This window comes from Seriola lalandi, unplaced genomic scaffold, assembly GCF_002814215.2.
Source record: "Seriola lalandi dorsalis isolate HSWRI2012SDOR001 ecotype SW California unplaced genomic scaffold, Sedor1 jcf7180002054565, whole genome shotgun sequence".
Taxonomy (NCBI): Eukaryota; Metazoa; Chordata; class Actinopteri; order Carangiformes; family Carangidae; genus Seriola; species Seriola lalandi.
The window spans coordinates 1,190,795-1,208,294 of NW_019525118.1; the positions used below are offsets into that span (position 1 = coordinate 1,190,795).

The following is a 17,500-nucleotide window of genomic DNA, read 5'->3' on the forward strand; positions in this document are numbered from 1 at the left end:
CTAGTATCTCTGAGTCTCATTTACAAAGGAGAATAAAAGGAGCGGGGTTTCTCCTCAAGTCGTCGTGTCTCACCTATTTCTCCTCATGAATTTTAGGAAGAAAATGAGAAACAGCATTTCAAACAAAATAGAAATTAAAGTGAAGCTGAAATGAGAATCACAGTTTTGTCTCCTGAGCTGTAGAAGAGCAAAATTTCTTCAGGAATTTCCTAGTTATGTGGCTGCAATGCAATAACCTTAAAGGCATGTATTATTCTGCATGTTTATTCGTCTTAGTCATTTTCTGTTTTTGAAATTTTGGAGCTCAACTAGTCCCGCAGCTTTGAGAAAACCCAGACAACATGTATATATTCTTAGTGATTCCAGTAACCATGGAAACATAAATGCTGATAAAGGGTGAAAAAGTTCCCATTGAGAATGAATGAGGAGACGTCTTCGAAACGACCAAACCCAGGCCTCTTTGGAGCTCTACTGCTGCGTCATACTTCAACACATACACATTTATACTGACAATCACAGAAGCACAGACTCTTTCAAAATAAGAGTCTCAAAAAGGTAAGAGGTAAGGTAGGTCATAAAAGTTTGATCTTAGAAGCGATAATCTATATGGGGATATAGTGGTATAGCTTTATTGCATATCAGCTTCTGTTAGGGTGTGTGTGTGTGTGTGTGTGTGTGTGTGTGTTTGTGTGTGTGTGTGTGTGTGTGTGTGTGTGTGTGTATACATGTTTTGCTGTGGTTGTGGGGACAAATTTGTGTTTGAAACCATCAGTGTGAGTTTGAGGGACAGCTGCACTGAGGTCAGTGTCGGGATGAGTCTCTACGACATGAATGAAACTGAACTTAACGTCCTTTGTGCAGATTGAAATGTGAGGAGTGACGTACACGCTCCAAGCAGCCGGAACATTCAAAATTTCTCCAGGAATTTTCTAGTTATTATTAATTAGTATTTATGAAATCTGACTAAAGCCCAGAGTACATGGCGATATTTCCATTTAAAACAGCACAATTAGCACAACTAATATTAGCCATTTAATTACAATGTGTATAATTTCAGTAAATTACATTTACATACAGTCAAAGAAAATTAAACTAAAGTCATTGTTTAACCTTTTCCTCTTTTATCCTTCTATTCATATGGTTTTTATACAGGTACATGTAGAATAAATGTTTCTATGAGCCCCGATTGATTTAGAAAGGTAAACATGAGATGATGATGATGATTATTATTGTTTTGGTATAATTTTCTAATCAAGCATTTTTAATGTTCGATAAGTTATTCTACAGTTACATTATCTCCAGCCTAGGTGTCCTTAAATTACAAATTACTGTCATTCTTATAAATAGGAATTTAATGTTGAATGGTTGATAATCTCCTGTAGTTGCACATTAAGGGCTCTAGATGTCGGTGTAGGGCAGTTATTTTCCCCTATGCATGAGCACACACACACACACACACACACACACACACACACACACACACACACACACCACTGTAGAAATGTGTCTTCAGAGCTCAGTGTCAAAGCCTGACCTTTGCAGCTGATCTGAGTTCCTGCAGCAACCAAACATTTTCTCACTGAATCTACATTTAAAAACATACAAACATCAAACTGATGGTGATGTGAGAGACACGTTGATGTGTGATGTTACTTCTGTTGTTACTGTTACTGTAATAATCATCATAATAATTATTATAACACATAGCAAATAATAAACTGAACTTGAATGCAACGTTTTGCACGTCAGACTCTTCCATCAGCACTTGAACGCACCCTGACGTCGTTAGTTGAGGCCTTAAAGTGTGAAGAACTGACTAGTGATAATATAATTATGATAATATTTAATTCAAGACAGACAAGTGGAATTAGTTGATAATGTCTGGCGGGACATTTTTCTAGCATCACTTCTTCCCACGCACAAATGGTTTAGTCCGACTCTGCCTGCAGCACTGGGAAGAGAGGAAGAGGAGGGAGGAGGAAGAGGAGGGAGGAGGGGTCCAGGGGAGCCAGATGATGCTGACAGTGAAAGGAGGAGGAGGAGGAGGGAGGAGGAGGATCCTGTCCACCGCAGCAGCAGCAGCAGCAGCAGCACCGAGCTGCTCTCCATCCCATGTGTTTGGAAGAAGAAATAAAATAATGGGCTCGGATCCAAACATGTGCTGCTAGAATCAGAAGTGTCGCTTTCTTTTCTTTTTAAATCACAGTTTGGTTCTAAATAAACAAAAGACCTGGAAATGCTTCCCTGCTCATCAGCGGCGCAGATGGAGGGTTGCGCGGAGGAGAGGGACGCGCACATGCAAACAGAGGTAAACCGATAAAAAAAATAAAATAAAAAAAGACAGGAAACTGATTAAATGTTTCCCTCTAATCCTGTTTATTCTGCGTGTAAACCGCTTTAAATGTGTGACATCAGATGGGACATTTTTGCAGGCTAATTTGAGCCGGTGTAATTCGCCGGCCGGCTTCTCCTGGAGGTTATTGTAGACATCAAAGAGCCGGACCCCTCCCTAAATCTCTCGCCATTTAACCGGAGAGAAGAAATAGTGCTCTGAGTTTCTGTCACAGCTTCATTTATCTGTCGGTTTCATGCTGAAGTTGCAGGGTTTATTAAATGGGTCTTTAACCTTTTTTTTTTTTTTTCTTTCTTCTGTTGTTGAGAAATGTGCTGAGTGTAAAGAGGCTGGCAGTTTTATTCTGGGCTGTGATGATGTCTGACATCATGCTTTTAATAGACAGGAAGAAAAAAAAAAAGCCTCGCCTCAGGTTCGAGCTGATTCGTGGCAGAAATAGTTTGAGTCCATCGATTTATTCTGAAAACCAAAAACCTGCATCCCGCCCTCACCTGCCTCAGATCTGTAATGTCTTGGAGGATTTTTTTTTTTTTTTACCTTAAACGCACCACTGCAAAGAGAGCACATGATGGGAGGTGAACCCCAGACCCCTTCCAGTAGTAGTGCCTTGCTGTAATGAGTCGATCTACACAGGGAATTGAACGCACCATCCAGTTAGCGTTTAGTGGCTCCGCCCTTTGACCTCCAAGGACAAAATCAAACCTGTACACCTGCAGTCTGTGGGCGAGTGCCTTGCTTCATTCATTGAGTTAAATAGGGAACTGAACCCTCAACCTTCACAGGGTTTGTTAGTGCCTTGCTCCCCTGATCTACTTGCTAATGAGGAATAGAGCTCACAGTCCTGCCTTTCTCTACCTGCTGAGTCACAATAACATCACAATGAAGTGAGTTAGTAAGAATCGAACCCTCAGCCCTACGAGTGTGTTAGTGCCTTGCTCTACCCAGTGACTTACACTTACAGGAATGGACACTAACCATTTCCGCTGGGAATTCAACCTTTAACATTTTAAAGCCTTGCGGTAGTCACTAAATATCAAGGAGTAATTTCTGTCTTGACCTTTTGATGAACATTCAAGAAGCAATCAAACCAAAACCATTCTAAACTCAAAGGCGCTTGCACTAGCTTCTGCGGCTTTCAACCACATTTCATGGTCTTCATTCAGTAAATTGACCCGGCTCAGCCGTGTCATCACGTGACTCCTGACCACCACAATCAAAACCTCTCATCACATGAGCGAAGGTCCACACTCAAGTCAGTTGATGAGACACCTGAGCCAGCTCCATTCACAAAATGAAAACCATGAAATGCAGCTGAAAGCTTGTAAATGGACTTTTGAGTTTATATTATTTGCTTATATAAAATATTAATTGTTTTGATAATTTATATATTTTTAATGTCATTTTTTAAAATTCAAAATGCCAAACATTCCCCATAGTTCCAGTTTTTTAATTTTTAGGATGTTCTTCTTCTCTTTGTTTTTGTAGGTCAGACAAAAGGAAACTACTTCCTGTTTTATGGACCAAAAAATGAATTAACTTAATTAATGATTCAAATCAATGATTCAAAAAAGCATTAAGTTTTAGCTCTTCAGAGAAACAAATGAAAGTAATCGAAACGAAAAAATATTTTGTTCAGTTTGTCTGGCTAATCGCTAATGGAGCTAAAAAAAAAAAAAAAAAAGGAGACAATGACTTCAGCTCTCTACATCCTGCCATGATGGAGGGCAGGTCGACTCCCCAGTGGATAAATTATTCAAATAATGTGCTGCTCCAACATTTCTCTTCATCACCCACCCAAACAAAAAGTAGAAAAAGCTAGCATAAAACTTCTAGCTAACAGTAGCAGCACAGCTAACCTAGCTTAAGCAAAAAATGATAGCCTACCAGTTTTTTTCTGTTATTGTACTTGTTGATTTTTGTGGCTGAAAGAAAATGCAGAGCACATGTCAAAGTGCGAGTTGTCATCTTGATGTACATTTATTTTCATTGTTAAATTCAGTTTTGTTGTTGCATCGATGCACAGCAACAAAGAACAGGAAAAAGCTGCAAAGCTAAGCTACTTGCTAAGTGTGTTACCATTAAAATGCTGCAGACTACAGTTTTGTTTCAGCTGCAAACGTCTGCCGTCACTGCAGGGCTCTGTGGGGAAGTGAGGAATAGTGTTTTTATCTAAAAGAAATGTGTAACCGTGCAGCATGGGGAATTGAACCGCTCACCCTGGCAGGCGGCGTTTTACTGCCTTGCCTCGCCACGTGCCGGTGAACCCGCTGCCCTCGCTGCGTTCCTCAGGGAAATCTGAGCTGACAGTGTGTGAGACTGCAGGTATAGAGCTGGGAGAAAGTGGGCCAAGTGCTTCCTGCTGCTGGAGGAGAGAGAGCTGGATGCTGAGCGTCCTTTTTGTCCTTTTTTATCTCAGGATATCGGCTCGGTTTTGTCGCAGTTACACCCTCTCAAATTTTAACCCTTCATATCTACGGCCCCATCACAGGTACTGGTGGTAAACTGTAGGAAGTTCAATGATATATTGATATTACTTACTATAAATAACTCGTGTTGTCCAGGCTTTGAATTCTGCTGAGACTTTTTCATTGGTCAGCTTGGTCTCATGTATTTACTGATGACCACCTGAACCCAAACACCTGGTAAATACAGTGTGGTCACTCTGGGGATTTTACAAGGTAGGCTTTACAAGGGTACAAAGATACCCTGAATGCATCATGCATGCAAAACTGGATTTGTCGGTCTGTTATGACTCACTCAGACCCTGAATCTGCTTGTGTTTCAGTTCTTTGGGCCGTCAGGGAGTCGACTCACCTGCACTAACCACCTGATTACATCATAAGCTGGCGGCAGTGAGTCAGACTCCCTCTCTCCCCTGGTTTCCACTCTTTTGGTTTGTTTGGTCTTCCAACATTAGTTACTTAAAATAAGACGAGTTATAGCTACAGGTCATGTGTGGTCTTCTCTCTTTCGTCCAAGCTGGGTTCAGACACATGAATCAACGCCGCTACAGAGTTTAAAAACATTTTGTACATCCTTAAGTCTTAAATTTCTCTTATACCACTCAAGATGTAAACATGAAACTTCATAGTCTTAGATGCCATCAGGAGCGTTTTGTCTTCTGTTATTTAACATCACTGCTCTGACCTGATGGAGGAGGGACAATCAGAGGGAAAGATTTTAAACATTAAGAAGCAGGAACTGCTACGTTATGAGTCTGATTCTGATGAACCTTCAGTGGCTGAAGCATCTCGTTACCAACTGAGTCTGCATCATTTATAGGATCCTTTGTGTTTAGTTCACTTCATTGCATTGCTCCAGAATAACTGAAATAACTTGGAGATGTTCATTATATATGTAATGAATGTTCGTGCTCGTCTTCTGGAGGTTGTCTGAACGGAGACGGGACGGTTTTCTTTGTCTGTTTACTGTTGCTTTCGCTGCTCAGGAGGTCACTGACCGCTTTACGAGTTCCAATTACCATTTTAAATGAAGTGCATTCAGAGCCCAGCAGCACTGCAGATGCCCTGTTAATGACTGTGGTAACCACAATAAAACATAAAGCTGCGCAGCTTTTCTATTCACTGAGGTACATTTTGCGTTTTCGCTGCTAAAGTTTTAAACCTGTTTAAATACACTGTGACGACAAATTAAAGCACATTTTGATCATTACCCTGATTAATACTCAGCGGCTGACGTCAGTGTAAAAGTGTGAGGAGCTTCAAATTACCATTTGAACTTTATTTATTTTTAATTTCTTTATAATATCCTCACTTTTCCTAAATATAGAAATACAGGTGAGTTTCCTGGATGATGTTATTATACTTTACGTTTATGTTTTTACCACCAGTTTTAATTATTTTAACTTTGTTTTTGGGGAAATCATGTCTCTGTGTCTCTGAATACTACATTACCCATGATCCCCAGTGCTACTAGAAGCTACAAATTCAGAAACCTTTGCCTTTTCAATTTACTCCTTCTATTTTGCTATGTTGGACAAACGTCCATCAGTTGAGTCGCCTGATCTTCTGATACCATGTTCCTCCGTTAAGCTCACTGTGTTGGACGGCTAACTTGTTGCTCTGGTATTCTCAAACTATCCCACAATGCATCCCACAGCATGTATCTTTGGCTTGTTCAATATCCAAGATGGTTTAAGCGGCTGAAAGCTCCAGAAAGTAACTTGAACCCTGTTTGTGTGGGGTTGTTGTGGAGGGAAGTACATCACCGAACGTTAACATTAGGAGCTGGATTTTTACTTTCAGAACCGTGGACACCCAAAATATAGATTTGAATTAAGGTCATGTTTTTATGTGAGTGTGATTGACTGTCCATAGTTTGATCCACACTGTGTTTTTCCAGCCAGGAGCCAGAATGAAGTTTGTCCTTGAGTGTTGATGGCGGGTTTGCACTTGTTAACCTCAGTGACGTCTGCAGCTGCTGCTGCTGTCACCCGGCTTTCATTCCTCCAACATCCACACCGGGCTCCACCACAGCTGCTCGTCCTAAATATAGCACAACAAGGGATACTTACAACAGATCCCGTGGATGTGAAAATGAGTAGTTACGGCCCTTTCTGCCTTTTTGTAGGGCAGCCGTCAAGTCAGCAGAAGCAGAGAGAGTCGGTCCCTTATCAGAAGTGAAGGGCTGTCGCTGTTATTAGGGAGACGACGGAGAAGGGCGGTGCAGTCCTCAGCAGGGAGGGAGATCAGGCAAAATGAATGTTTGTATGGAGAAGATGCTGAGCAGGAAATACGCTTGTATCACACCTTGTCTAAGTCTCCTGAGACACCTGACACAATCATGTGTCATCGCTGTGTCGCTGGAGTTAGAGATAATACAAACTCTCTAATGATGCATTCACAGCCTGCGTGTTTAGTTCAGACTTACCCAACTTGCACCTTGCTGCAGTGATGTAGAAGTGCACCTCAGGTTGTGTTGGTGCGCTGTGACATCACTGGGGGGTGTGTTTACAGGTGATTCTGGGTGTGGTCAGAGGGCACTGAACTGTAATATATAGGTAGCATATCTTATATCTGATTGTCTTGAAGCTGATCTTCATGTGTTCATGGCTGACATGAACGGCAGGAAAGATCAATTACTGATTGTTCCATATATTTAAGCTTCAAACGAGCCTCACTTTCAGGTATAAAGGGTGAAATATTTTTGACAGATCATCGCTACGAATGATTCATTGATACCGTCAAGTTACTAATTCACCATGGTGCCCGACGTCCACAGGGTTAAGTGTAGGTGTTCGGTGTGTTGACAGCTGGGGCGGGAGGTGAAGGTAAGGTGAAGGTAAGGTGTTGGCAGACTGACACCTGGGAACCTGGATGAACCAAGTACAGTGGATAGACAGTATCTAGGCCTTTAGATGTCAGACAAAAGTCTTTTATTTTATACTTCAGTTCACATTTGAAACGTTTGAGAACTTTTTGGGTCTTAGTTATGGGCTGTACTATGTGTCTCATAAGTGTCCCTGGTACCCAGTGTCAGGAGGTGGGACAGATGTGGGACAGATGTGGGACAGACCAGAGGTGCAGGGACAGTGAGCTGGGAAAGTTTGACGAAAGCCATTGTCCATAAAGTCTCTAACTCTACCGATGCTTTTTACCTGAGCTCAGGTTATCTACTGATACTGGAGCTCTCTTTGCTCTCCAAAATAAAAGTCTTTAAACCTCCCTCATGATCATTTTTATGTCAGGTAACGTGAGGTCAGAGGCAGCAGGGGCTGAATGACCGTAATCATTAGCAGAAACAATTCATTTTTATAATCACATTTAGTCCAGAACAGCCTGTGACATCAGTTTCTACTCCTCCGAAAAACACAACACAATCATTTAGAGGGAAGGAGTTCAGTCGTTATTTATTTTAGTAATTAAACAGCATGAAATTGTGGATAAACATGAATTAATTGGATGTTTTTAATCACACAAACTATCTAATATTTTTCTCTCATACGCACCAGACTCTGTGGTATATACAGTCATCTGTAGTGTGTGTTTGTGTGTGTGTGTGTGTGTGTGTGTGTGTGTGTGTGTGTGTGTGTGTGTAACTGCACTCTGCTGGTGTCAGTTACCTGTGTGTTGACTCTGTAGTGGAACGTGATCTAATGGCTTCACTCTGACTCCTGCAGTGCAACAGACTGACGGAGGAGAGAGACGAGGCCGAGAGACAACTCAAGCACATCAAGAGAGGTGAGTCCCGCTCTCCTCCGCCTCCTCCGCTTCCTCCGCCTCCGCCATCATCACCTTCAAACTCACACAACTTTATTTTGAAAAATTACAGCCCAGACACAGACGACAGATTTCTCACCTGTAAATAAAAGTATAAACATTTGAAGCCACACCAGTGGTTCAGCACCAAGGATTTCTTCGTTGCTCAGTCAGACACAGAGTCAAGAAAACAACGTTGAACATTCACACACAGTTTCTCTTCTGATTTACCGTACTTACCCTAATTAGTGTGCACACGGTTTTTCCTGTATAATGACGGATTATTAAGGTTTCAGGTGTTTTACATCATCTGGATGAGCTGTTGATTTGTTTCCTGGTGCTTGACACTTTCTTTTAGTCGCCGCTTTCTTAGAAACCTCAGAACTTCAGAACAATGGAGCAAGAAATATGTCGTACAAGAGGTTACATTTATTGAAAAGACGCCCTCAGCCTTTTCAGGTTTCATGTTTCTCAGACTCACACATCAACCAGACAGCTGACACCTCCGCTTCCTCCCTCTCTCCTCCCCCCGCTCACCCTTTTTCACACCTTTCCTCCTCACCTGTGTCGAAATGATATCACCAACACCTGGTGGGTTTAACAAGGGAGGGCAGGGTGTCCTCGTGTCCATGGCAACCGCTAGGTTATTTAGCCAACCGTAGAGAAGCGTTTGTTGTTTCGGGGGGGGGGGGGGGGGGGGGGGGTTAACCTCCGGTTGTCCCCAGGTAACTGTTAGAAACGAGGCTGATAGCTGATGACTCCCGGCTCCTGTCATGACCATTCACAGAGGTAAGAGGCTGCGCTGAAGCTGCTTTACACCTTATTGATCGGGAAATATCAACGTTTTCTAGACGTCCCTGGCACTGTGAGGTGTTTGGGATAAAATCCTCCATCTGGTCTGAGGCACGTTTTGTTCCAGCGTCTGTAGCTGCAGGATAGAGACTCGTATGGTTACACAAGTTCTGTGTAATATCACTTAAACCTGAGCTGAGACCCTTTCATCTGTTCCAGCAGCTTGAGTTTAGACATTACAGGCCGCTGTGAGGCGACCACTCAGCACTTTTCCCTCAATTAGTTAAAATCACTTTGGAAATCCAGCCAAGCCTCCAAATGTATATTTAGTCATTTTATTAGGGACAGAGTACATTCATTAATTTTGCTATAAATGTGCAGAGTTTAACCAAAAGACTGTTTCTCTTTGGCTCCAGGACAGATGAATATGAATATGAAAGTTTTTTCCTGTTAGAGAGGAAGTTGAAGGCTAATATGTTCACTTTCTGTTGAAACTGTTAATTCACGGTTATTTGTGGAGACCGCGGTTCGTGGCGCTGCTGAAGTTTTTTATATTATTATTGTAGAATTATTGATATAAATGGTGCAGGAACCTGCAGCTTCACCTCAGTTTGAATGGGGGGGGTGCTCCAGGTACAGGTGAGACGATGAAACACGATCTAAAGGAACAATGCGGGTAACAGATCTGTGAGTTTGATGACTTACGACGATGATGGTCGTGAGGTCATCACAGCTGCTTTGTTCATCAGAACCAGAATCTGGTTTAAAGCCAAGAAAGATAAAACAAACGAGCACTGCAGGTCAGACTGCTTCAATATAAATAGAAAGATTAAACATTAAATATTATGGAAATATCAATAAATATATACAATACAAATATGTACGCTGTGCAAAATGACTGTGTGCAGTAGTTCATCTTACAAAGTGCCAGGAATGTGCTCTTATATGATGCTACATTCTGTTATGCTAATAAACGCTAGCTTTGTGCAAAGAACACAGTACTTGTAGTACTTGTAGTTTTTCAGTATCGCGTGTTGTGACTCGATCTGTGATGAACCCAAAAAACGTTTTTTATTTTCTAATCTTATTGATACAACCTTTGATGATGGGCGAGTAGTTGCATTTTGCTGCAGCTTTCACAGTTTCCTCACTAGTTTGTTTCCGTGGCAGCGGCGTCACACACACACACACACACACACACACACAGCTAACGACGGTCCAGACAGGAACAAATATTTACTGTACGTCCTTCAGGCGACTGACTCACAGTAATCAGAAAGATGAACTGAGGAAAGAGACGCCAGCTGACGATTTGTTTATGTCTTCAGTAACTATCAAATGTCACGGAAACCGTCCACTGGAGGCCAGGACGGATTCACATGGAGACATGAGCCTTGATTCAGTGTTGAAGGAGGAAGAAAAGGAAGATTGTAAGATGAACACATGAGCAGATCCTCCAGTCCGACCCCGACAGCAGAATTCAGTGTCAGACGAATGTCAAAAACTCGTCTGCACCAGCAAAACTGGACCTGAACCCTTCAGTCAGCAGAAACTCTGAATCCTCCTTTTAATGTCAGGCCACGTCACTGAAGTCTTTCTTTCATTCACTCATTTATTCATCCACCGCCGCTCCCCAGAGGAGACAGCAGTCGCTCTTGTCATGTTATTCCCATGAATTATTAAAACCTCCTGCCATGAATTATTCAGCAGCTGAAAATGGGGGGAAGGACAAGTGTGTGTGTGTGTGTGTGTGTGTGTGTGTGTGTGTGTGTGTCACCACTCCTGCCTGACTCTTTATCCATTGTGGCCTCTCTACCTGCTCCTCCATATTTGATGTCCACATTTTAATAGATTTAATGAGGGCGACTCGGCTCGTTGGCGGGTTCTTGATTTCAGCCTCGTTTGAATCTCAAAGGCCGGACTGAGTCCAGCACAGATTAACTGACTAACTAACAACATGACAACATGACCCGAGCCGAGGGGCGGGGCCGTGAGATGATACACCCGCCTCGATGACGGACGCCCCCCGCGCTCACGATCACGCTGAGGGTGAACTTCATCCGTGACGCATCAGGCTTGTTGAGAGGTGATTTTGTTTGTGAAATAAAAAGACAAACGTCAGGTAGTTTCATGTGATATTTCCAGGAGGCGTTCGCGGCCCCCCCTCCCTGCTAGTTATGACACAATTTAACTCAAATCTCTATAAAGATAAAATGTAGTGATGATATTTTATATCCTAAAGGTCAATTATTCAACGCTGTAACTCAGGAAGGAGAGATTGTGACCATATTTCCTGCAGCTTGACAGACAGACAGAGGAGGGGATTGTAGTTTACTACAGAAGCTGCTGCATCATGGTGCTGCTCCGTACGAGGACGGTTCACCACAGTTGATGCTCTGCACTCTAATAAAATACACCACTTGTATTTCTTAGTGTCAGTGCACGACTGTGCTGCAGAAAAGCAGCAACGTTATGACGTTCTACCGGGAATTAATGACAAATCTCAGCAACAACGTCTTAATTTCCTCTTCCGTCTCTATGGTGCATCCACGTTATGTGATGTTGTCGTGTCTGTTTCCTCCTGAGTGCAAGATTTGTAATAATATTATTTAGATAACCATCATTCTTAGATACTAGCAGCAAGAGCAAATGACTGATGATGAAAAAACAGGAAAGTTAAATTGCAAAAACTTGTATAAATCCTGGAGCAAAGGGAGGTAGAAGCACTGATGTGCATCTTTTTTAGTTCACGAGACCGTCCTCAAATGAAAAAGCCAAAAGGTTTCTTTGCCTTTAGCAGCGAAACCGAGAGAAAAGTTAAAGTGCACGGCTGCACCCTCCTGATCTTTTCAGCTGGTAGGAAGCAGGCGGAGCCGACGTCTCACAGTCTGTAATTTATGCTTTGTATTAAGCCAGAGCAGCAGAACGAGCCATTCGCTCAGGAGCTGAGTGTCAGACATGCCTCTCAGGATGGGATTTTAATAGAAGCCAAACTCTCACAAACAGATGCAAGGAGAGACAAATAAGCTAGAGTCAGTTATTTTCATATAAACACACAATAAGAAACAGGGAAGGAGACGCAGAGGAGCTCCCACAGGAAACCGACGAAAATATCTTTCCTCAAAGGCCAAAGAAAGGAACAAAAAATAAATTAAATACAAAAAAAAAACAAAAGAAGAAGCCAAAACTCAAGTATTGCTTGTTACGGAGGGAACCATCAGTGCTGTGTGTCGTGTAATGCTGCTGCGACGGAACATGTAGCTGGAAGCTAACTGTGATACCACTCAGCTTTACAAATGTGGTCGCCTGTAGCGCCGTTGGCTTACGCAGCCTAGTTACTCAGTCTACTGTGCTCAGATAAAAGCCCGTGGCAGCACTTTCCCTCCATTCAAGTGCCGTCGGAAATACTGTAATTACACGCTGAGAGCACACGGAGGACCAACAAGCTGGTGACATGTGAGCGGGGAAGTGTAATTTTCTCTGACAGGAAGAAAGGTTTTGTGGGTTCAGAGGGAAGAGTCAGTGTGTCAATGACTAATTATAATGATTTTATTATTGTGTTATTGTTAAGGACTCCGTGTTAAGAGTCATACGTTTGTGTTTCATGATGAGTAAAGACTGTGATTGATGACCGGAGTGAATGTTGGACGTTGCTGGTTCAGCCACTGCGGCACAAAGCTGATCAATAACTGACTTTAAATCGATCAATCTGAGTGCGAGAGGAGAGAGCAGCTTCAGAGACTCTGGGACTCTGTCGGCCATTTCTTTTAATCTGTTGTTTAGATTGTAAATGATCTTCCAGATGTTTGTCTGTGTTGTGCTGCTGTTGTACGACTCCCAGCTCAGTGTGATTGCTCCTGCATCTCTGTCTCCTAGAAATTACATCTATATACAACTAAACCGCTAAAGCAACCGGACATAATGATGGTACATTGTTAATTTACATATTTGACGAGTTGCCAATACGTCGATACTGAACGTATCTCCACTTGTTGTGACTCCAGCTCGTCCAGCCGTCGCTTTCTGAAACGTTCACACCCACTTAAGAGGAAGGAAAACCAAGGAGGCTCTGTACACCGCCGTTTCCATATTTAAACAATTTCTCTGGTGTCATTCTTGACATTTTGTGGTTGTGTGTGATTCAGTGTGCAGCTAAAGAAGCAGCATTTGAAGCCAGATGTCAGCTGTTGCAGTGGAAGAGCAGATGCTGGAGGTTCATTTTCGTTATGGTTTGTATACGTGACTGAATCAGGGTTCAGTTTGTCAGTGGTGCAACAAATGTACAACTCCCGGTCCTTGGACCCGGGGGCTTAAGAGGAGCACTTGAAGGCAGCATTACCCTCCCATTGTTCACAGCTTAGCTCGGGGGTTAGTGTTACAGCTTATACACCACCGGTATTAACGCTCACGGTTCTTTATGTCGTGTGAATCCTCCGCAGGCCGAGCAGCAAAGTGACTTCTTCAGTCACCGACACACCGTGAAGAATTCACCATTCTCCGTGTGAGCTGCTGAACGTCAGCACACCTGGAGGTTTTATTCACAGTCAAACCCACACAGAGCGGCTCTGTGCTCAGCAGCTCTTGGCTGTTGGGCTCGCGTTAATTCCCCGTCCAGCTTTTTAACCCTGTTTTAACCCTCTGCGGTGGGATTTCACTATTACTCATGGATGAATGTGCTTACCGTTGGCTAATCCTCCAAATCATCTGTTAATAACAAGCATCGTCACCGAGGAGGATTTCACCGGCTTCTGCTCAAGGGTGAAAAACAAAAGCAGAGCTTTGTTTTTAGCCTGTCGGATCATTACGGGTTTTAAGGGACCCTGAAGTGGGCGGGGCTACTGACCCAGAGGAGTTTCTGATCGGAGCGTCTTCTCGGGGAGAGTTCATCACCTGCTGAGGATTCAAAGGTTTATTTGTCACATGCGCAAGAAATAAGTGTAGTGAAATGAATCAGCAACAATTATGACAATGTATGTTATCATTTTAAAGGTCTCATATTGTATAAATGTAAATATCCATCTATTTTTTTGATTATAGATCAGCTCTAGCTTCTATATTAACACTGTGAAAGTATCAAAGCCTCAGTCCACAGAGAAATGCACACAGCCTGTATTCAGAAACTGAGCCTTAAAACCAGCCGTCAGGACTTCTGGAACTTTGTGATGTCACAACAAAGCAGTCACCAAGCCCCTCCCACCTGGACCCACCATCCGACACTTGCAGGATTTGGTTTCTCTGAGTGTTTTTACCTGAAATCTGCTATATTTTTATTGGATCGCTCATAAAACAGTCAGCCAATCAGAAGAGAGGCTCACAGCCTCTCAAGCTCGACGTTTCACTGTGCACATCATTAGCTAACAGACAATCCTCCAGCGTCTCCTCAGTGATGGCACCAGCTGCTGGTTTCTGGAGTAAAATGCAGAAGAATAAAAACAGAGCTATAAATAGCGGCAGTATGACCCGCCTCTGCCTCCCGCGTTGCGTCTGACCCACAGAGCCGCAGCTGAACCGCGGTGCAGCCGAGCAGAGGCCGATCCGCCGCGGCGTGTGGGTTGGAGCGGTGGTTAAAGCGGCTGAATGGAGCCCTGAGAGAACGCCGAAGGTTTAAATGAGTCCCCGGCCGGGAGGGAATCACACCACCGAAGCCCATCCACAGGCATTAAACATTGAGTGAGGGATGAAAAATAGATCCAGTGGCCTTCCTCCCTCCTCCTCCTCCTCCACTTTCATATCATCACTTTCTCTCACTAATGATTCCTCGCCTAAACCCACCGCCGCTCTGGCACCGAACATCCCCGCGGCTCCTCGAGGTCACTCGTTAACTGTCTGAGGCAGCTAATGAATATCGGGCTAATATAATCTGTTAGTTTAAAGGCGATCATGGTCGCTCAGTGTCATCACCTCTAAAAACAGAATGAATTTTAACACAAATCAGGCCGCACAACTCGAGGTTTGATACGTGACGCAGTTTCGAGGCGGGAAAGAAACACTAAAGACTGAATCATGTTCTGTAACGATTGCTGCTAAAATGAAGGCACTTAGTTAATACAGTCAGTTGAAGTTCTAACTGGGTTCAGGATCATCACACGGCCGAAGCCCAGACCGGTGTCATGTGGTAAAACACGCCGCAGTCACGTGCAGCGTAGATCTGTGACTCGAACGGCTGCTCGTTAGCTTCCTCTTAATGGACTCCACCTCCACTCACTTCACCTTCATCAACCATTTCACTTACATGAATATTTTGATATTAGAATAAATTCATTCAGTACGTGATGTATTGGTTTATATTCCTGATGTGATGACTTATAGAAAAATGAATGAATCCCCTGAAGTCTTCCGGCTGTTGTATTTCTGAAACATGAAGCCGAGCATTTGAAACCAAAGACCTGGTTTACGTGGAATCCGTGGATCTGTGTGTGAGTCTCCTCTGAACAGTGAAGCTTTGAAATGAAGTCGAGTCTCCGTGACGCAGAAATCAGATCAATATGTGAGCGGACTGATGCTGCTGCACTTTCACTGTAACGTCTCTGTTCTCTGAAAGCATCCCTGCATGATGCATCTGCACACTACACACACTCAGCTACACACAAAGCCAGCCTTACTGGTGTGTGTGTGTGTGTGTGTGTGTGTGTGTGTGTGCAGGTGGGTCTAATGGTGGTGCATTCAGGCTCCATCGTCAGACAGAGGAGCATTAGTCATGTAGCCTGTGAGAAGAAAACGCCTTCACCTGAGACGCATGCGAGGCGGAGTCGGGGCTCATCGGGCCTGAAGGCCTCACTGACACAGATACAGGTCGTGGTCGTGGTTGTCATGGTGACATTCCTATTGTGTCTTTATCTCAGGATGATAATATGATAGAAGGACTGAACAAGACACTCTGACATGGAGTTTTCTAATGCCGCTACAGAAACACATGTGTTTGTCTTTCAGTATCATAAAATGATAAATTGAGTAATAATATTATATAATAGATAATATTTTAATTAAAGCCCCAGCAATAAGACTAATAATTATAACTAATTTATACAGTTACAGCAGGTGAAGAAAACACAGTCGCAGTTGAAGAAACGTGGCTCCATGGAGGAAGTTCGTACATGTTGTGACTGAGACTCTGTTCATGGAGTCTCCCGTTGTTTTATGCTTTAACTTATATTCTTTTCTGATCTGTAAAGTAAAGCAAGGTAAAGTAAGGGAAGGTATTCTTCCCCGTCCCACAGGAGAAACTTGACACGGCAGCATCACAGCACAGACACACACAGGTACATAAATCATACATCAGGATGTCTGGAGAAAGAAGGAGGCGAGCGAGAGAGAGGGATGACGCATGGATGAGGCAGTTTTGTGTTTTGTTCATCGTGAATCATCAAAACATTGAGGTCAGACCAGTGAAACCTCAAAGACGCTGGTTGAATTTCCCAACCAGGGCGGGACGTATGACTCCAGCTTATCTGCACCCTGACAGCATTTTTATATCTCTGATCCAATTCTGCTTATGAATATGTCACCAGCTCGAAAAACATCTTTTATATTCCCGTCCTCCAACCCCGGATGTTATAAAAAAAAAAAAGCAGGATGACATTTACCTCTCTGGCAGCGGCTGAGGGCAGGAACAACACGGACACCTTTCTGCTCCTGCCCTCAGCTGTGTGTGAGTGAAGAGTGTAATCACATTTAGGGCTTGTACATCGACCGGGGGAAGGAGTCTGTTAATGGATCAGGGATGTTAGCAGGGAGCTTCCTGCTGGGCTGTAATGCAATCCAGCCACTGCAGCCTGAAGGAGTCCGACCGTGTCGCCGCAGAGAACCTGAACCCATCAATGGCAGATAGTGAGACAGACGCAGGGAGAAAATGGCAGCTGATAAAGCAAATGTATTGTTTTTAATAATGAGATTTATTTGGATTTAAGATGCCGTTTCTTATCGACACGCAGAAGAGAGTCGAGTCTGTCTGTTATCTGCCAGCAATCGCACTAATTTGACATAAAATGCAGCAAAATAATAAAGATGGAGAAGATGATGGAGAGAGAGAGAGAGAGACGTGAGTGGATCTTTATTCTGACGAAGCTTCTTCATCTCGTCGAGTTTCTCCTCTCAGTCGACATGTTCCCAAAGTCTCCATATATGGGTCATTTTAAAA

General features: G+C 43.2%; 1 protein-coding gene across 1 annotated transcript in view; it reads left to right on the forward strand.

The window, feature by feature from the left end:
* Window positions 1–2,086: 2,086 nt before the first annotated feature.
* Window positions 2,087–17,500, forward strand: part of shtn3 (shootin 3) — a 30,498-nt gene continuing 15,084 nt past the window's right edge. The window contains exons 1-2 of the mRNA XM_087176682.1: window positions 2,087–2,308; window positions 8,493–8,553. Of these exons, the coding sequence (XP_087032808.1) occupies window positions 2,237–2,308; window positions 8,493–8,553 (133 nt within the window). The 5' untranslated portion in view covers window positions 2,087–2,236. The remainder of the gene's footprint in view (window positions 2,309–8,492; window positions 8,554–17,500) is intronic.